We start from the raw sequence: 21,927 nt of genomic DNA on the forward strand, positions 1-21,927 counted from the left end.
ACAGTAATGTATTGTAAATGAGTTGGAAGCTTTTAAGGAATCACAGCTTCAGTAAACTGTGTGTAAACCTTTAGTAAATGAAAATCAAAATATTTTAAAGGATAATCAGAAGATTTTGCACAGGAAATATGCAATTTCAATATCCACACTATACAAATCAATTCTATTTGCGAACTTAACTGGACACATTGTTTGATTAGCATTGTGCTGAATACAAAAATACATTTCTATGAGATTATTTGGCAAATTTAAACACAGGCAAGTCTGCACAGGCTACAAACTATCCAACATTTCAAAATAATAATTTTAGAGACCATTGTGTTTTGTTAAAGTTTCTTCACTGTTGTACACTTGTAGCACTTGCTGACAATATCTGTGTACAGTATTTTCAAAAATTGAAAATAAAAACAATGCTACCCATACTAAAGAAGGATTATTAGGGGCATGCATATTTCGTTTTTGACGAAAAAAACGAAATTTGAAAAAATACATTGTAATGTTAATTTTTCATGTTTTTGAAAGGTGTGAGGTGCATTTTGTGACCATATTTTGTCACGAAATAATGCGAAATGAACTGCAGAAAGCGAAATGAACTCTTAAACACGAAATTCAGGGTTTATTCACCGATGCGACACCTTCCGAGGTCTGAATTATCCTGAGAGTTATGCAATTCCCGGAAAATTGATTAATTCTGCTGTTAATATTGGAGAAGCAAAAATGGACTCCTTTACACAGAAGTAAACTTAATACTCTGATAACTACATACATGTGCTATTAGAAGTGAAATGTTAATTCTGTGGAATAAGTGTAGTTTTCAAATCAAATTTAGGATTATTTTCACAATTTTAAAACCAATATGTCTTTTTATATACCACTTTTCATCCATTTTTTCACCGCTATAACACCGATATTTTATTTTATTTGCCGCTTTTGAACCCGAAATTGACTGTTTTTGTACCGAAATTTTGACTTTTATTTACCAAAAATATGTGCCTCTAAGGATTATTGATAAAAATGTAAATAATTTCAAGACAATTTTTTTTTATTATTTCTTTTCTATGATCAAACTTTATGCAACTATTCCCATTTACCTATCATCATTTTACCAACATTGTCAGTGGATGATATGATTTCTACATCAGTGCTGTGAGTTTTAGTTTTCCTCTGAATACATATGAAAAAAATGAAGAAGTGTTGTTTATAATCACTTTGTAACCAATTTTGTCTACTAAATTAAAAATTCATTGATTACTTATCTAAAATTCAATTCAACAGTGAAGAATGGGAAAAAAGAATAACTAAGCAATGCAAGCCAATAGCTTAGAAAATAACCACTCAAAACGTAACAATCTCTTTGGTAAGTTTCGCCCACATGTCCACCCTTACAAAGTCTCTTCCCTTCCACTGACATAAAGAAAAATTTCGATGCCACCCAAAGGAAAATGCTTGGTAACACACAGCTGTAGCCTAGATACACCAGGGGCCGATACAAAGCATACTGTACCTAGATAATTAGAAAATAGGCCTAGGGTGTCTGATTCTCAGGATAAGCCCTGCGTCGCGTGCGTTACAGGATCTACAGCTTGGGGTTCCGAGTGCCGGCTGTTGTGACTGCTGGCCTGCGAGTGGGAGGGGCTGGACGAGCTCCTCTCTTCCTCGATCAAGTGCTCCAGGTAGTAATGTGGAGTGCTTAGGTAGTCGATGAGTCTGCGCGGAAGAGGGAGGGTTGATATCAAGTCACGTCGCACCAACTTGAGAATCACGAACCTGTAAGCAGAAATTGCAGCATTAAGTCCTGTGAATAGGATTAAGTCAATCATTTATGTCTTGACAGAAAATTTACCTTGAAAAAAATAATAAATGCAGGAAAATGTACAATTGAGGAAAATTTTGTAACATTTTACTGTGTTGCATTGTGAATGTACAAATGTGTGAAAATGTAAAATCCGGGTAAGTAAAATCTAGGTTCCACTGTATATGCAATCAAGTGACAGGAAAAAACCCTGCATACTTAGACATTTACTTAACAAAAATTATGTACATGATTGATTGAATTATTTTTACATCGCTTCATTTTCTGCCACTTTAGCTAACTGTAACAATGAGGATGAGTGATGCCCAGGGCAGGATGCAAACCAAGAGCAAAAATAGTATGTGAATTATACGTTTATATGTATAAAATAGCAACAAAATGGCAGTATTTTGCACTACATTATAGATGTATTGGATAAATATATCCAATAGAATACAAATTAATCTACTCCATCTCTAATAAAATCATAATGCAATTTTCATTTATATTTGTGCACTATAAACATTCTTAGATATTATATTTAAATATATCCATTTGGCAGGTACTACAAAAATAAACAAATAAAAAGCCCGAGATAACAAACATTTTGTTTTAAGTTGTCTTGTATGCTCAGATAGGTTAGTTAGCACTGGACATTTAAAGTGGAATCCAATTGCCATGCAATGTGCTCCACTCGGAAATAAACCCAAGACCTTTTGATTACAAGGTGACAGCTCTACCACTATGTCATTGCAGAGGCCCAAACTTGTTTTACTTGTAGTTTGGTAAAGTAAACCTAGTAGTTAGGAATCCATGTGCATCATTAACAAGAATTAACAGATAGTGCAATAGAGCAAATATCATGCAATTTGCATATTTCACAAGATACTTGTATTCTGGAAAGGTGCCGTACAGCAAAAACAGAAAATATAGAAACCAAAATTGAAAGAACACTCAACCAAAAAAACGTAACCTCTTACCTGCACATGTGTTGCAAACTCTGAACTTGCTTGAAGCGAGACACAGGATGTAGGAGCTGCACCCTCATTGGTCCAAGGACTGGACGACGGTGAAGAAAAAACAGGTACCTTCCACTACGTGAGTGTTCAACAGCATTCTCTATGAACTCGACTATTGTATGACTTTTAAATTTAGTACAACTTCCGAAACTAAAATTACCTGGAAAGGAATACAACGCATCAACATTAAAATCACAACTATACAGACAGTTTTAGATTATTCTTAAATTTATTCCTGAATTCAGAATTGAATACCAGCCTGAAACATCCATGACCTTTCTTGTGTACACAGTTTAGGATTGTATCTAAAGATATCTGTTTGGCGGTTACGCGGAGATATGTAATTTACTCTGATAAGCTTACTTTTCATCTTTCCATGATCGATTTTGGCACCCGTCTGGTACATGCCTGACGAAGCCACCAGACGGGTGGTGAAATCAATTGCGAAAAAAATTGAGCAGAAAAATTAAAAATAAGCTTATCAGAGTAAATTACAGTTTACGATGCTGTCTCATATGTGCCTTCAAGTTTTAACCTTAATTCAACTACATAGATACAATGTACAATTTAACATATTTAGAGACCAACTTCTCAAGATGAGAAAAGTTCATTGTCATGTACAAAAAAAGAAGAATGCAGTATTTCTAAAAAAAAACCTAATACGTTTAGTTCATAGCAGTCAATTCATGTCCTATGAACAAACTGCTACAGAGTAATATTGAAACTGGTTAACTTTTGTGCAGAAACATGTACATTTTGTATGCAAATAGTTCTATTTTCACATTACTTTTCTTGCAATACTATAATATAACCGAACTTGCAGTTAGGCTCATAGTTAGATAAAGGTAAGGTAAAAAAAAAGTTAAAATCAAAGTTCCCTATGCTTATCACTAGAGCCCGGATTTTTATGTAATATCAAAGTACAAAATATGTACATAAATATGTAACAATAATTGATAAAATATGTACCTAAATATGTATTATCAAAATGATATGTAGCTAAACATGTAGTGTCAAAGAATATGTAATATTAATAATAATCGAGTATCCAAGCAATTTCAAGAATTATGCTATTTATTTTATTTGAACATATTCAACATAATTTTAAGGACATAAGTTGTTCAAATTAAAATCTGCATCAAATTTATAAAGTCAAAAAAGCACAACAACGTGTACATATTTAAGAAACTATTTTTTTGTCAACTATTAATTGCTTTTCACATCGCAAATTGTTGTAGAGTATGTAAACATGTAAGAGAGCTCTTCGTAACTTTCGAAACAAATTGTTAAGAAAAAAGCTTCTACAGAAAGAATGAAAATACATAGCTACTTTTGTACTTTCTGTACAAGGGAACATATTGTGTAACTCACTACATACACGAAAGTAGTTTTCTTGTCCGCCGATGCCAATTTTCTAGGTGCTTTGCCTAAACCTAAAAGCAAAACAAAAAAAAGTAACCCAAAAAGGAGGGGGGGATAAACTCCAGCATCTTTCGATAAATAATAGTTCCAGTAATTTTTTTTGCTCTTCAGCCTGTCTTTCAACTTGCCAGTCAATTTTAGGTGACCGCAAGCACTATGCATCTCATTAATTAGTTAATATGACATCACATGAGCTACAAATTTTCTTCATTATGTTTCAAAGATTGAAAATATAGGAAAAATGGATCAAAATAGGAAAAAAAAATACCGAAATCTGTTGTTTTATGTAAAGTAAATTAGCAACTATGTAAAATGTAATATCCTGGCAAATATGTAAAAACATGTAACATAAAACTTATGCAAAATCATGTCAGTTATGTAATTCGTTGACATTTCCGTGTTCAAGGTAATGTATCTAGAAAGGAATAGAATATGTAATTACATACAAATCCAGGCTCTACTTGTGCCATGTGAAGGTAGTGCCCTTTCACAATCTCTGCTACTTTTAGTTGTGATGTGATCAGGATCATGCACTCCCCACCATGTATCAATTTATCACACTGTATCAATTTATTAGAGGATGGGTGAATACTAGAACAGCTGATGCTTTCTTTCCTTCTTCAGGGACACTAACCTGAAGTAATGAAACCTGGGTCTCCCACATGAGAGACAGATTACAGTCAGACACCATATTGCACTGTGTCTCTGAGATGGTAGCCATGTCTAGTTTGCTGCACGTGACACTCAGTGTGGTGCAGGTGTATTCCAGTGTCAGGGTGGTGTAAGGAAATGACGTTCAACCAAGTAGACGTAAAGTGGTGTTCAAGTTCAGAAGATTCAACAAATGCATGTCTGCTGCTTTAAACCTTCATTTGATTAATTAGCACTCACCACGTGATCATACACCAACTCAGAACGTATGTAGTGCAAACGGTGCAGACACCAAATAACTACTTGACTCAAAATCAACGACTCGTGTTGCACCGTGTAACCAACTAGACGGTGCAAAGAGAGTGCTACCCACATTCAATACTTCCAACTTCCCCACACAAATATAAAACAAATATAAATAAAAAGATGAAAATAAACAAGGTTCAAACATTAAGATAAATTAACACGAAAATGCAAAACCTCACCCTGATCGTGTTCTATTCTCACATGGCGAACACACCCATTTAACTTGAAAGTAAGAGAGAATATGTAGTGGTCATCACTGCTATCACGCACAATGAAAGAGCCATCTGGCTCATTGGACAGAACCTTCTCCGCCGCTTCACCCGATATTGGACCCCAGTACCAGCCATACTGTAAAAGAACACTCGGTTAATATTTGTACACGCCACAGAATGTGCAATCTTTTCAAAAGTGTCCAAACTACATGATAAACATTTATTATAAATGAGACTTGATTCATTACCAGTAAATAATAGCAAATTTGTTAACACTCCAACATTTCTATAAAGAACTCCCATGTAGGCAAGTGGTTAGTGCTCTAACCTTTGGTGCACGTGAGCTGCTAGAAAGCAACAGTGTCAGAGTCTGGTTTTGAATGACAGTCAATAGTGATGAAGGGGTTCGATGCATTGACCACTCGTTACACAATGAAAAGCCACTTAACAGCACTGGCCCTTCAAAGGTGGTTGTGCCAGATAGTTCAGTTTCAATATTTCTACAAACAAGACACACAGTCAACATCTAACTAACTAACTCTCTAGCCTTCTTAAACCCGAAGGTTCATGGCTGCAACAACACAGGCCTTCCATCTTTCCCTATCTTGAGCAAGTTCTATATACTCTTTTCCATCCCTACCGATTTCCCTTAGGTCCATCTCAACGTTGTCTCTCCATCTTCGTCTTGGCCTTCCTACAGGTCTTTTACCATCAGGTTTCCCAACAAGAATCCTGTAAACTCCTCTCTCCTCTCCCATTCGTGACACATGGCCTGCCCACCTAAGTCTTCTTGATTTAATTATTCTAATAATATAACACATGAATACAAATTATGTAGTTCTAAATTATGTAACCTTCTCCACTCACCTGTCTCCTCATCCCTTTTAGGTCCAAAGATTTTCCTAAGGATCTTATTTTCAAATACTATCAATTTATGTTCCTCTTTCAATGTAAGGGACCAAGTTTCACATCCATATAATACTACAGGCAAAATTACTGTTTTGTATATTTTAACTTCTAGATTCTTAGATATTAAACGAGAAGACAAAAGTTTATGAAGAGAGAAGTAACATGCATTTCCTGAATTAAGCCTACTTTTTATTTCCTCTTTAATATAATTTTCATTTGTTAATATTACTCCTAAGTATTTGAATTTGGAAACTGGTTCAAACGAGTTGTTATCAATAATTAGATTTTGATTATTACCTAACACTTGGTTTCGACCTCTAAGCATATATTTAGTTTTCTCATTGTTAACTTCCAAACCTCTCTCTTTAGCAGTTTTGAAAAATATTTTAGCATTATTCTTAATTCTATTCACATCATCCCCTAATAAGTCTATGTCATCTGCATATGCTAACAACTGAGTCACACCATTTAATTTTAGTCCTTCTTTAGTTTCTTTTACCTTCCTAACAGCATATTCTAAGGCAAAATTAAAAAGCAATGGAGATAATGCATCTCCTTGTTTTAACCCATCATGAATTGTAAATTTGTCAGACATATTAATACCCACACGAATTTTACTTTCTGTTTCACTGGTGCATATTTTTATCATACTAACAAGCTTCTTAGGTATTCCAAACTCTACTAATATATTATATAATTTATCTCTTTTGACAGAATCATATGCTTTTTTGAAATCAATGAATAGCTGATGGACATTTTGATTATATTCCCACTTTGTTTCAAGTGTCTGTCTGATGTGAAAAATTTGATCTGTAGTTGATCTGTTACGTTTAAATCCACATTGATAATCACCTATAATTTCATTAGCATATGGGGTTAGTCAACATCTTGGGTAATCATATTCAAAATATATATTAACACTTGCACGTGTTTTATCGATGTTCCTGGCACAAAATATATTTTTATACAATTAATGCACCTGCAGTATGTAATCAAGTGCTTAAATTAACACACATGTAAGGGTTTGTTTTATTACACTAAATATCTATAAACAAGTGGTAATGCAATGTACAATTCTGGTTTAAGTTCGCTTTATGCTCAGCCAGGCTAATTGGGACTGGACCTACTACTGTTTAAAGTCGGATCTGAACCATTGTGTAATGGGCCTTCACAGAAGATCAAATCTGGAACTCTTGATTACAATGCAACAGTATCACTACCCTGCTATCGAAGAGGAAACCCCAAAATTCTGTTGTCTTATACATGTAAAGGGATAATTAATAAATCAGATAGGAAGAGTGGAACAGCCAAACTACTTTGATAAACAGATTTGGACAAGTAAGACTGTATGTGTTATCTATCGCAAATTGTGCTGGAATATTTCTCTTTTTTTATTTTTTATTTATTTGAGAAATCCTGAATACAGAGAGAATCCATTTTATATCAGGATATCAACAGCGAGAAAAATAGAAATTAACAAATGAGAAGCGCGCACACATATGTAAAAAGAATAATACAATAAAAATAATAAAAAGTAAATAATAATAATAAAACAATAACAAGGGTAATAACAAATATTAATTTATCTTCAGCTGCTTGATGCACGCATTTCTGAAAGCCTGCTTAGATAGATGGAAACCTGGAGGATCAATTAGTGTATTGTACCTTGTTAGTAGCCTATGGAGAAATGACCTTTGTTCTAGGGATAGCCTTGAAGCTTTTGTGTAAAAGAAGTTGTTGCATTTGCTGTTGGTACGTGGGATCCGGATGTGAAGATGTGGCAAGAGTTCGTTAGTGAAAAGTTGTCCATTCATGATTTTGAAAAGAAATGTTACATCTGAAACTTGACAGCGAAGGGACGGATCGTGAATTTGAAGAGTGGATAGAATTTCATGTTTGGAAAAGTTTGCAAGGGCTGGGCATCTATGTTTGACTATTCTCATAAAGAAATTTACCACTTTGTTTGTTCTCTTTATATTGCTATCACAGGCCATTGACCAAATACAGGAACCATATTCAAGAATAGGTACTACGCACGATGTAAAGTAGGTTTTGAGGGCAGAAACATGTGTGATATCTGTAAATTAGCCCAAGGGTTTTCATGGCTCTCGAAGTTATGTAATCTATGTGGTGGATGAAAGTGAGTTTGCTATCGAAAATGACTCCAAGATCTTTGTGCTGTTGTACGAACGGGATGATTTTGTTGCATAATCTATAGGATGGTGCTGTAAAATTGGATTTGAGGGTAAACCTCATAAAAACGGATTTTTCGGGATTTATTTTCAGATTCCAGTCAAGAGTCTGCTTTAGAAGGAAAATATCACACATAAAATACCACTACAAAAGATGAGAAATAAATTTGCTTGAAATACTTACATCTTTCACTTTTTGTATGCTTGAAGCAAAAGCTCTATTTGTTTCCTCTTCCTGCTTCTCGTCCTCTTCATTCACTTCATTCTCCACACTCACTTCTGTCGGTGGATTTGCTTCCACAGCCACTGGCAGCACTTCACTCACAGGCAGAGGAGGGAGGGGAGGAGCAGGGGACGAAGGCTGGGGATCTGCAGGCAGAGGTGGGAGAGCTCTGTTGCAAAATGGTGGCCTACTCTGTTGCAGTTCTTCACCCTGGGACAGAGCTGTCCCTGCAGCTCCATTTGGTAACCCTGATAATCCTCTTGACTGCTCTTCTGCCGATCTGGGATCTTGCTTCCCAAAAACTGGATCGGGAGAAGGAGTCTTACGAAAACGAAAAATATTACACAGTGTCTGTTTCAAGTTTGACGAGAAACTATGATGGCGACCTTGCGATTTCTTCTGCCTCTCTTTCTCCGCACTGTCTTTCGTTGCTTCGCTTTCTTTGGTCTTCTTGCCCCTCATGCTGGCATTCTTCCTCCCTTCCCTTGAACACTCACCACCAAAGTCGTCGACGTTCCTCGGAAAGTTGGCATCTCCATTCTCTATCGACGTTTCACCTCTGACGTGCACTTCGTGAATGGGCGTATCTTCTTTCTTATCAGACGAATCACTAGAACTTGAATAGAGATTTTGCAAGTACTGCCTCACCTCCTGCAGAGTCATATGTATTGGTTCGCCACTACCTGAACACTCCGTGCCTGGCCTAACCTGACGAGCAGTGGTTGCAGGTACACTGTGACGTTTCGCTGCCTCGGAAACTTCGGATGGCGCACTCGATATACGCACCGGAAGTATATTGTGTGACTTTACATGAGCATGACTAGACGTTAAGCCTCCCGGAATGCCTTTGCTTGATGCTACACTAATCTGCTGGGAGGACATGAGTTTTTCCATTTCGGACTGAGAGCTGCTAGATGCATGCCTCCGTCTTTTTCGATGGTGTCGTCGTTTCGGTCTCTGAGGGGGTGGCAGAGGGTGGTTCTTTGGTACACAGCTATCCTCGGGTCTCACAACATCAATTGGTACTGCATAAATATCACTGTCAAACGGTACATTGTATATATCACTAATTTCACTGGTGGTGAGCTCACTGGCAGACGTGAGGAGCACATCATGAGAAACTGCCGACGTAATGAAGGTGGAATCGTCCACTTTGGTTGGAACAGCCAATGAATTATGGGAAATGGACAGCCTTGACACTAAGGAGTTTCTGGAGCATGGGCGATGGCAGGGACTGAATGGTAGCTCTGGAGTCCAACAGAGCTGCGGACTATCACCACAACTGCGCACATCACAGCCCAACATATGCGGATGACAGTCTTGTGAGCACTGGATGGACCACGTAACTTTACACGATATGGATAATGCCTCTTCTAGGATCACAGCTACAAGTTTCGATGCAAACTTCTCAATCCACAAATACTCTAGAACTGTCTTGCCTTTGGACAGAAGCTTGCTCTCATTGGTTGTCTGGAGTTTGGATTCCAGGGAGGATATAGTGCTAATTGGGGATGGTGGACTGTCCTGAAATTCCGGCGGAGGATCTATTGGGATAATATGTTTGTTGTCACAGCCATTGCTGATGTCGGTGATATCTGCCCACCCAGGGCCCTTTTTCAATGTATTAAAGTTCTCCCCATACATGCCATCTGAATCTTCAAGAGATTCATCCTGGGATAATGACTTGTCATCAATATCCACTTCCTGTATCTGTAATAAAAGAATACAGTACTTGAGTAAAACTAGGCTTAACAGTTTAAAAAAAATCTTGGAACAAACACTACATTGGGAAAAATCCCATTGATCAAAAGATGAGAATAAATAATAAATTAGGTGAACCGATACCACTTTGAACAATGTTGATACTGACAAGTGATATCTGAGCATTGTAACAATTATTTAAAGTTGTTCACAATATATATAACTGTTAACATGCAAGTATTCCATTTGAACAATATCAATACCATATCAATCTACAAGTCTTATGAGCATGAGATAATCAAAATACAAAAATAGCTATCACACAATCCAGATTTTGACACAATAATGAGGCAAATTCAATAAAAAAATCATACATTTTGCACAATTTACAGGATACTTAGATTCCACAAAAGTGTTATGCTGAATTTTGTGAATCCCAGGAAATATCAGGTCTACAGTAAAGCATCACCAGCATGAGTGATCAAATTTGATCAGATAATTTCTGATACCAATACAAATACACCAGTATTGGAATTGACTTGGCTGTAAACAAAAATAGAAACTAGAAATAAAATATAAAGTGAGAAAGTGCTAGGGAACATTTCTCAAATTAACTCAACAACACTCACCCAAATTAAAAAACTGAACCCCTAAATATTTAACTTAAATGCTCTTTAAATCACCATTACTAGAGGCACATATTTTTGGTAAATAAAAAAGCAAAATTTCGGTAAAAAAACAGTCAATTTCGGGTTCAAAAGCAGTATATAAAATGACATTTCGGTTTTAAAAATGTGAATATAATCCTAAATTTGATTTAAAAACTGCAGTTATTACACAAAATAAACATATCCCTTCTAATAACACATTAAATCATTACCAGAATATTAAGTTTACCCGTATAAAGGGGTCCATTTTTGGTTCTCAAATATTTACAGCAGAATTAATTAATTTTCCATGAAGTGCATAACTCACAGGATACTTCAGACTTCAGAAAGTGTCGCGTCGGTATATGAACGGTAAATTTCGTGTTTAAGAGTCTATTTCGCATTTTGTCGTTCATTTTGCATCATTTCGTGACAAAACAGGGTAGGAAAATGCACCTCAAACCTTTCAGAAACATGAAAAATTAACATTAGAATGTGTTATTTCACATTTCATGTTTTCGTCAAAAACGAAATATGCATGCCTCTAATCATTACCTCATATTTCTGCCATTCCAATGTACAGTGAAATTTCCCAGTCTTAGCCTTACTAGTACTATTCCCAAAGGATTTTGTTTCTGGCGTGTACACACCTTGGACAAAAAGTTATGAAATACAATGTTATCTTCTATGGAGATAACTATTACTTTGTTACGGGCACGGAAACAGTTATCTTATATGCACTGATAAGAAGGCAATCTATGCTCTACTTTTACCGGACAAGAAAAACGCCAGTGCTCGGAAGTACAAAAAATGATCCTGATAAACGAGTTTGAGATCTCGAAGGTATGAATGTACAAACTAAAGTAGTTTATTGGCCAAGACAACATTTAATCAATTCTGAAGACTGTTGGTTCATGGAATTGCAGATTATAAAGAAAACAATGTACAGTACGAAAACACTATATTCTTAATTCTTGTACAGAATAATAACTGCCTGTTGAATTTAATACTGTTTCTTTGATGAATATAAATATTAGTGATGAAACAAAATAGAATTTTTGCTGAGGCTGATAAAAGTACCAACATAATATGCAGATATTGATAAATGATGTTCCATTAATCTGATTAAAAATTAAATATTGCATACACTTAATTAATGCATGTAATCAGGTGACTGAAATGAGTTTTACCTTAGATAAATAAACTGTGTATTAAAAAGCTTGAATATATGAATATCTCTATCTTCATAAAAAATAACAAAATGGCAGAATCTGCCCCATCCCAATTATAGAACATTATTGGTGAGATTAATAAGTTACATTAATGTTAACTTTATTTGCATATTGGGAAAGTTTACTACTATAAAATGCATGATTCACACATAACTTTCGATCTTATAAAATGTTACTTTATTAGGACCTGGAAGGATGAGTGTAAATTTAACCAAATGCAAAATTGAGGTATGTACAGTCAAGGTTTCACTGTATTTAAGAACTAAACTTTGCAGGCCTGTGATGAAAAGCTGCGAGTGTGAAAGGTGTCCTCAGCACAAACTAGTTAAAACACAGTCTTAGTAAGATAAGTACAAAAAAGTAAGGCTACAGCTGATAGGTCATAGCCAGTCACCACTTGGCAGACACCTCAGACTACTGACTCATCACTTCCAACATATCACAAACGCCTCACCAAAATCTAGGATTATACACACACCCAAGGTTCCCCAGAGGGCTCATCTGGCCCTACCATATCCACACTTATTCCTGAAAGCCCCATGTACTCCCCCCCCCCAAAAAAAAAAAACTTGCAGACCCACAGTGTCCAGTTACTACTCAACCCTCAAAAGGATTTCCACTTTTGCATACTTCCATCTTCAATCTCTGCCATTTGACCTGTGTGAAGTATCAGTCAGTTTGTTCAGAAAATCTATAACCTACTAGTACTGCCTCCTAATACTGTCCTCCTCATCATTTATGCCACTTCCCTCTACACTAACATCATTCAATACCCATGGGCTATGCACAATAGAAATCTACCTCAAAAACTTATCTAAACCTCGCAATCCTAGGACCTGTAGCTTAGTGCCTTTCCTAGTTTCCAAAAGAACTAAAACTTCTGCCCGCACCAAATCTTTGTCAACCGAGGTAATCCCTACCTTGGTGACTAATCAAATAACAAGAGCCACTTCTCAAATCCTACTAATAAACCCAATATCACGCCCACAGCTCTAATCACTCACTAACACTCCCATCTCACCAAAATCCACCACAAACTGCATTCTCTATCACCTATGCACATGCACCTCCTTTTCTACCATGAAACTAGGGGCATCTTTCTCAACAAACCAGGAGTAGTTTTCAAGTACCTCACTCCCCTGAACTTCAGAAATATTCCAGTCAATAAAACACCATATCCCACACAACAATCAGGTCTCTTATAAATATGCTTGTAATAACCGTAAACTACAGGAAAATAATTCTACAATGCAAGCAATGCGTACATACAAGAAAAACAATCAGGTATCTTTCCACATAAGCAATTGAGTTTGAGTTTTTGTTTTAAGTTGAGTTTATGCACAGATAGGCTAATCAGGACTGGAACTAGTTTAAAGTGGGATCCAAACCACTTTGCGCCTCCACCGGGTATCGAACCTCGGATTTTGTCCAAGGTGCAAGCTGCAAACAGCAACTTCACCCAAGGTAAATCTGCTACACCCTGCATATTTTGGGTACTGGCACTGTGACCAGAACCCACCTCGGAATAAAGAAACATTTGGTGAAAGAAGATAGTGCACAAGCACTTAATCACTCAACACAACACACGAAATCAGTGTTTTTCTAATGTATCTACTCACTTTGAATAGCTCTTCAAAGTGAGTAAATGCCCGAGCCTGTGGCCGAATGGTTAGCACATCGCGTTGCGACGCCAAGGGTCCCGGGTTCGAATCCCGGTCGGGCTTGGTTGTTTGTGAATGTCCATTCATCAATTTCATCATTTCATCACTCATCCCCATCTTCGCAAATTAGCCAAGAGGCACAAAATGCGAAGTAAAATAAACTAAATCAAATCAAAAATCAAAGTGAGTAAATGTGTCAAAAAATGATGATCATGTTTTTGGAGTTAGGTTCCTCTTGTTCTCACATGTGAATTTGGTTGCAAACATACCATACAAAATAAATGTTTTTGATCTGTCTACTATGATCTGAAATATACTAAACGTAAATATTTTCACCAATGAGTTTCATAAAATTTGAAGTTTGTGGTACATAGCTTGAAGAAGTAATGGGTACAGTCTGCTTTATGTAAACATTGGCAATCCTAATCTCACTTCCACTACACATTAACTTGGGACAGACTCATCATCAGTAATCATTGTGTAGGCTGTCTAATGTTCAGTGAACATTATGGCATTTTCCTCCTAACACAGCAACCAAAGAAAGTACAAAGTTTGATTGAAACAATGTACTAGTTTTTCTTGTATGTACGCATTGCTTGCATTATAGAATTATTTTCCTGTAGTTTCCTTGATCTGCAAATTAAGACAACTGACTCAACAATTCAAACATCAGTCCATAGGAAAAAATTAGCGGGGGAAAAATATATCCATGCCAAATCAGAACATTCGCGTATAACAATGGATAACATATTTTTAAATTTTTTCCTGAGAGCACAAAGACTATGTTCTAATGATGAGGATATCAAAAATGAAGAAGAAAGGCTCTTTAATATAGCAAAAGAAAATGGTTTTCACACTAACAGAATAAACCAAATCAAAAAACAAGTTGCAAGAAAACTAAAGGAAAAGAGAAATACAGACAAAGATGAAAAATCTGTTGAAAAGAAATTTGTGTGCATTCCATTCCACAAGGGATTCTCACATAAAATTGCAAAAATTTTTAGAAGTTTTAATTTCAAAATTGTTTTTAAATCACCAAGAAGTTTGGAATGTACATTTAATGAATTCAAAATGAGAAACTCTCTACCAGATGTGGAAACCACAGGAATATATAATATACGTTGTTCATGTTCAAAAGATTATGTGGGACAAACAGCAAGGAAAATGGCAATAAGATGGCACGAACACGATTTGGACATTATAAATCTAAACCCAAGAACAGGTTTGTCAACTCATATCATCGAAGAGAAGCATTTGATTAAAAAGAGAAGGGTTTTAAAAAGATTAACGGGAAACACGGAGTTGAATGTCTGGGAAGCTTCGTTCATTGCAGAAGAACACTGGAATAAATTAAATAATGAAAATGGTAACATAGATCCAGTATGGAGTTTTCTTTTTCACAAATGGAGTAAGCCACCATCTTTAAAATTTAATGTAACAGAAAACATCAAGAGACTTTGTGAAAACAATGATGAATTTGAATTGCCTGATGATATTTTGGATTCATAATTTAAATAAAAATAAAACAAGACTGTTTTTTTCACAGTTAAGTTGCTATATTACAACAATGTAACATTGACAACATCCATTATATAACAGATTCTTTTTGTTTAAAAATTACTAACCATTGTTATAACTGTATCTTTAGTCAAAATGAAAATAAATGTCTGATGAAAGGAGCGTGTGTTCTCCTGAAACGTCACAAAGAAAAACTGTTTTCTTATGCTTGTAATAACCGTAAACTACAGGAAAATAAAAAAAAAAAAAAAAAAATGAAACAATGTACTGTTTGTGGCATCCATTCTTAGTTGGAAATACAAGCATATTGTATAATTGTAACATGGTTGGATCTGGAGTGAATGTGTTTACAGCAGAAGACATCAATCCTTATAATATGAACCAATAACAAAAAAAAAAAGACTTCTTACATTGTAAACAAAAGCAGTGATATAACAATGTATACTCATAAGTTAAACAGAGAATAACTTACTTCCATTGGAAGTGCACACTGCCCACTTTCCCCACTGCTACTGGAGATGGAGCCACTGTGCCCGCTGGTCAGCAGCAACCCACTGTCGTCACTCAAGGGAAACGCCTCCGACCAGGTGGAGCATGTTGGCGGGGACTCCATCTTTCCTCGTCATCTCAAGTCATTGTGGTGGAAAGCATGAGCAACACCTTCAAACTGAAAGAGGACTTGCAATGAATGTATTACACGCATAAACACATAAATGAGCATGGATGCTCCTTTGTACAGGGTGATTCAAAAGTCACCATACATGTCATAAAAGCAATTTTGTGGTTATACAATATCTTCAATATATGATATGATTCCCATTGATGTGAATGCTGTATGGCAGTAACATATTATGAATGTGTTATTTCTGAACTGCATAAATGTATCACTTAAAATAAAAGAATCACCCTGTATATTTATTATTTATTTATTATAGGGGTTTATACTGCTGACAACATTGAATGCCTTATTACAGCAGTTGTAGACAAAGAATACATAATATCACTTTCATAAACAAAATTCTAAAATTAAGTAAACTAGATTATCTATTCAGAAAACATAAAATAAGACACTCAAATACATTCCACACGAGGGCATAACAAACTTTTTACATTTCATTGCAGTACCGTCTCCTTCAAATCATCATTCTTGATAAATGCAGTTTTAACCTGGAATAAATTGCCCACAAAAATAACTAACCAATCAACACAACATGCTCTTAAAAGCAAAGCAAAGGACTTTCTTGTTTGTAAACAGTTTGAATCTACAAGTATACATGAATAAAATACATCCCACAATGGATCAATACCAATGTAAGAACTTTATATATATATATATATATATATATATATATATATATATATATATATATATATATATATATTTCTTCATCAAAGATTCACACACGCATTTACGTGTGCATGTGTGGGTGGGTGCTTCTATTATACTTAATACAGTATTTAATGTGTATATTTAATAATTAGTTTTATGTAGTTTTTTTATGTATACATACACTCCTTAATTGTATGTTTACAGTTATAATTTGATTTCCAATTGTCCATACGTTCTTCTTTCATATTTTCTATTATTATTTTGTTTTGTTTTCTTATTGGATATGTACACTGTTTGTAGGATATGTGTATCAACTATACTGTATTCTGACAAGGGTTAGGTGGGAGAACAGCATACACTGAACCTTGCCCACTAAATAAATAAATATATATTATTATTATTATATACAATTACAGTGTGACAGAAACACACACAACAAAAATAGAAAACATTCAATTACAATTAATTTAAAACACAGATAATGAATCAAACTAACATAAAAATGATAAGATACTAACAAGATAAACATTGAATCCTAATAAAAGAGGTACACAATCAATAGCCTAACTTAGAATAATTATTCATTAGGATGATACACACACAGAGTTCTATGGAGAAGAAGCTGGTATATACCAGGATGACAGAGGTCTCTCTGCAATAACCTGTCTGAGCCAATTTAGTGTCAACCTCTCCTTGCACCTTTTCATTTAACCCTCTATTAAATAAGATTAACTAAGATAACTTAGAATGAAAGGAAACAAACAAACAATATCAATATACCGGTAGCATGCACCAACAAAAGGAAGATATATTCCATAGATATTTTCTTAGTTCACACCAAATATGTTCATGTATTTGTTGCTTCCTGCATGATCTATGAAAGAATTATTCTCCAAATATGAAGTCACAATTATCCATATGCAGATAGGTACACAAGCAAGTTTCATGTTTACATTAATATTTTAAGGTAAATATTCGACATGGTCCCAACACCTCTCACTCGTTCATTTCGTCACTTTTAACATTCATACTTCCCTATTCTGCATTGCGAAAGATTCTTCTAGGTGGTATTTTGCTTTTTTCACGAAAATATTTTCAATTTGTGACATGAGGAGTAATTATTGTTCTTCCTTTTTTCACTTCCACAACATGGCGAGACAGCTTGACTAGCGTTGTAGATCATCAGTGGCAGTGTTGCAACCTTGTCAACCGAAATATCCGCACAAACTACTCATGGATAGCCCCAAATTCATGAATAGCCCCACAAACCATGCATGGATAGCCTTACAAACCATGCTCGGCAAGGTTAGGTTAGGTAAACAGTTAAAATTGTAATCTTCTTGCAAATAAAAAATGGTGTGTTTGGAAACACATTTGGTTCACGTAGCACAACCAAATGGAAGCAACAGCAATTGTGCGTCGGAGAGATATTTCTGTTGAAAAATACATGATTTCCCGGTGAAATAGATTCCACGATGAAAGAAAATACCTGCACGAACTTCTAAATGCTACAGAAACTAATTTCCGCAAGTAGTTTCTTCTGTAAAAATGAAGAAATCATTTGGGACTGTATCGAAGTTTTTTCTATCTTAATACATTTAAATTCACGAAACATGAATGAATTTTTCATTCGCATTAGTAAATAGAACATTGTAATGTAAAATTTGGATTATCTCCTTCTAATTAGTTTTTTTTTTTGGGGGGGGGGGAATAGGACACCATAATCTTACAAGAGCACAGTCCTTTGTGAAAAACAAAACAACCACAACTGTCTATGGCAGTTCACCTTGCAAGAAATATTTTTTGTGCACTGAACACATTAAACCCAACATTCCTAACAAATAAAAGGTATAATTGTTATAACCAACAAACCTAAAAGAGTAGTATTCTAAGAAAAAAAACAAAGGCCCAAGTTCCTTTTGTTATATTGCAATTTTATCATGCTACGAATGCAATCTTAGCATTGTTCGATTTTGATTTACTTCTGTTAAACACATACTGCGGAGTTTTAGCGAATACTTAAGTTTTTGTTCAATATATGCTTTTGAAGTATCTAGGCAGCCCAGGTTTGGTTCTCCTAGCATTAAAATAAAGTCCCTAAATGCATTAATTCTACTAAGGTTCTGATTTACTTCTACATTAATTCATACTAGTCTATGATACTTATAATCGCTTGTCAACGAAAAATACATTGTCCATGGGGGTAACATTAAAGTATAGGGGTGATGGATTCCTTCAAATTTACAGGAGAAAGTACTTACGGAAATCGTTTTCTGTAGCATTGTGGAAGTTCGTGAATGTAGTTTTGATCCATTTTAATGTGAATACATGTTGTTTTCTGCGAAAATCTCTGTCCGACACGCTGTTCCTGGTGCCGCCATTTGCTTTCTGCTCGAGAGCACAATGTTCCGTGTGTTCGATGACGTAATCCCATAGTCAGTGTTTCAAACTCGCCGTATTTTCACTAGAACATGATGTGTCGAGTATTTTTTTTAACTATGCTTGCCTGACCTAACTTAACCTAACCTTATGGAAAATGTTTTTTAGGGGTAACGTGAAAAGTTTTTGGGGCTAATATGAATGGTTTGGGGACTAACGTCAATGGTTTGTGGGGCTAACATCAATGGTTTGCCAGATATTAGTATAACTTCAAATCCAGGCACGAAAGTAGGTATTTTCTGGCGAACGAGGCTGCAACACTGCATAAATCGACAAAACACTCGCACCACGCACGATGAACCAGCACACTGTCGCCATAATGTGTGTTACAGAATCGAAATAACAAGTAACAGTAAGTACAGTAAGAAATATACATTATCTTAGTTAGAAATGCATTATTTCACCTTAGGAAATGTTCCGCATTCCAAAATAGTACTTTAGCAATGTAAAAAAAGTGCGAAATCCATGGGAAGCTTGCATACTTGCGTAAGGTAATTTTTAAGTTGTTTTTTTTTATTATTTTTTTTAAACATAAATAACTTTGGTATGACTTGAGATGACTGGACCCCTCTCCGATTTTCTTCATATTTGACATAAGTCACTAATTGAGGACTCCTAATCACGAATCTGAAATTAACATTTGTCGGAAACGTCTAGAAATTGTGAACCATTGATGCTAGCCTCACGAACCATTGGCACGTGGTTAGGTTAGGCAAACATAGTTAAAATTTCGTGTCGTGGTAGTATCAGGATCTAGAAATTGCAAATAATTGTGAACCATTGATGCTAGCCCCACAAAACATTGGCACGTGGTTAGGTTAGTTTCGGTTAGGTTAGGCAAACATAGTTAAAATTTAGTGTCGTGGTAGTATGAGGAATATATATATATATATATATATATATATATTTGCATGTGAAACAAAAAATTTCGCAAAAATCGACGGTTTCCATTCCAAAAACTAACGCCTTATTTTCGCTTATTTTGCAATTTCTAGACGTTTCCGACAAATTTTTAAATCAGATTCGTGATTACGAGGCCTCAATTAGTGAGTATGCCAAATATGAAGAAAATCAGAGAGGGGTCAGGTCATCTCAAGTCGTTCCATAACTTCTTTTTAAAAACCAAACAGTGCTCATTACTTAAGGAAGGTTCAAATTTCGTGTGACAATGATTGCCAAAATTCTACGAAAATTAATCTTCCTGCTAGGAGAATTTGAAAAAAAAGTCATAACACAATCGGAACCATTACCAAAACAAATATGAAGTTCAAAATTACTTTAAAAAATAGTATATTCAGTTGATTATTTTCCCTCGGGCATTTGTATCTACTTGAAATTCAAATTAATCTAAGTCTGGACAGGGATTAAAAAAGAAAGAAGTGGAAGAAGAAGAATGGAAGTTTCATGTGATCGCTTATACGAGACGAGAAACATCTATAAAAATAATAGTAGATATTTACAACACAGTAGACAACAGTACAGTTAAAAAATCCTACTTTTTAAACTGAACTTGCGCCAGCATCATATGGTGTTTCTACATTGACATTTTATTTTTACTGTAATATTGTTTGAAAATTTATGGAAACATATAAACTGACTTTTTTCTTTGACAGCACTGATGTGTAGCTGTAAGTTATAAATATCGCAGCTTTTATTTTTAATATCTTGTTGTTCGAAAACATAATAAACGAAGCATTTTATTTTTTTGAAAAACTGCAAGTATCATCTTTGCCAAGTATAATGTAACAATTAGATTATTAATAATTTATTAGTATTAAATACACAAACTTTGTAAATTGGATCAACCCCAAACAGTGCTTAGCATTAGGGAACTGATTTACCTACTTTCTACAGAACTTGACAAGTTCATTCTGTCACACATTATCAGATTTATTATTCTGCTATCAAGGACAACAAATACAGTCACCTAATGCTACTAAATGACCTAAAGTCACGAAAGTTTCGTGACAAGTCGTAAATCAATACACGAAAAACAAGATCTTGTTATCGTAGTCTACCTACCTTCTTTTCGCCATATTGGCTCTCTCCGTCCCATCATGCAGTGGGAATCGTTGGATAGAAATTGAGGTTCCAAATGCGTAACGTGTTTGCTTTCTGAATACCCCTCTCCAATGTACTCATTCATGATTAATTAGTTAATTCACGATTCTTGCTTGCATAGGTCCTTGTAGGGATCAATTGGCATTGAAAATGGCATCATAGTTTTCAGTAAATGTCAGCCCAATTAATGCACAGAAAATAAGCAAAATTTATGTCATTTGGCATTCGCACCACTAGCATATTCAGGTCTTTTCCTTTGAAGGGGCTGGTAGGCGCTCTAGGGTGAGGCATAGTACAGAATAAAATTTTTCGTAATTATCATTTTGAACGTTCACTTCAAAAAATTTTGAAACACAAAAATGGTTATCGAAAGTCATTCTTTTCACTTTGTATTTGATGGTAGTGTCTGCTGTAACGTTCCTTTTCTGCTGTAATCTCAAAAGAGACACGCGCTTGACAGCAGACTCGGTCTTTGTTTTATCGTGATTTCATCATGCTATGTATGCAATTACGTCTGTAATACATACTGTGAAGTTTTATAAAGAAAAGTTCTAAATTACCTGTACATTTATTCCCACTAGTCATCAGTGGCGATTTCTCTGGGTGTGTAAG

General features: G+C 35.2%; 1 protein-coding gene across 1 annotated transcript; it reads right to left on the reverse strand.

Annotated features, from left to right (window-relative positions):
• Positions 1-1,003: 1,003 nt before the first annotated feature.
• On the reverse strand, positions 1,004-21,328 carry LOC145987656 (uncharacterized). Its single transcript, XM_083122161.1, has 6 exons — positions 21,277-21,328; positions 15,958-16,152; positions 8,688-10,436; positions 5,370-5,538; positions 2,773-2,971; positions 1,004-1,767 (listed from the first exon to the last, which is right to left on the reverse strand). Exons 2-6 carry the CDS (start codon positions 16,096-16,098, stop codon positions 1,542-1,544), a joined length of 2,484 nt encoding a protein of 827 aa, XP_082978287.1. The 5' UTR covers positions 16,099-16,152; positions 21,277-21,328; the 3' UTR covers positions 1,004-1,541.
• Between the last annotated feature and the right edge of the window lie 599 nt (positions 21,329-21,927).

Source organism: Lepisma saccharinum, chromosome 5 (assembly GCF_977018435.1).
Source record: "Lepisma saccharinum chromosome 5, izLepSacc3.1, whole genome shotgun sequence".
NCBI lineage: Eukaryota > Metazoa > Arthropoda > Insecta > Zygentoma > Lepismatidae > Lepisma > Lepisma saccharinum.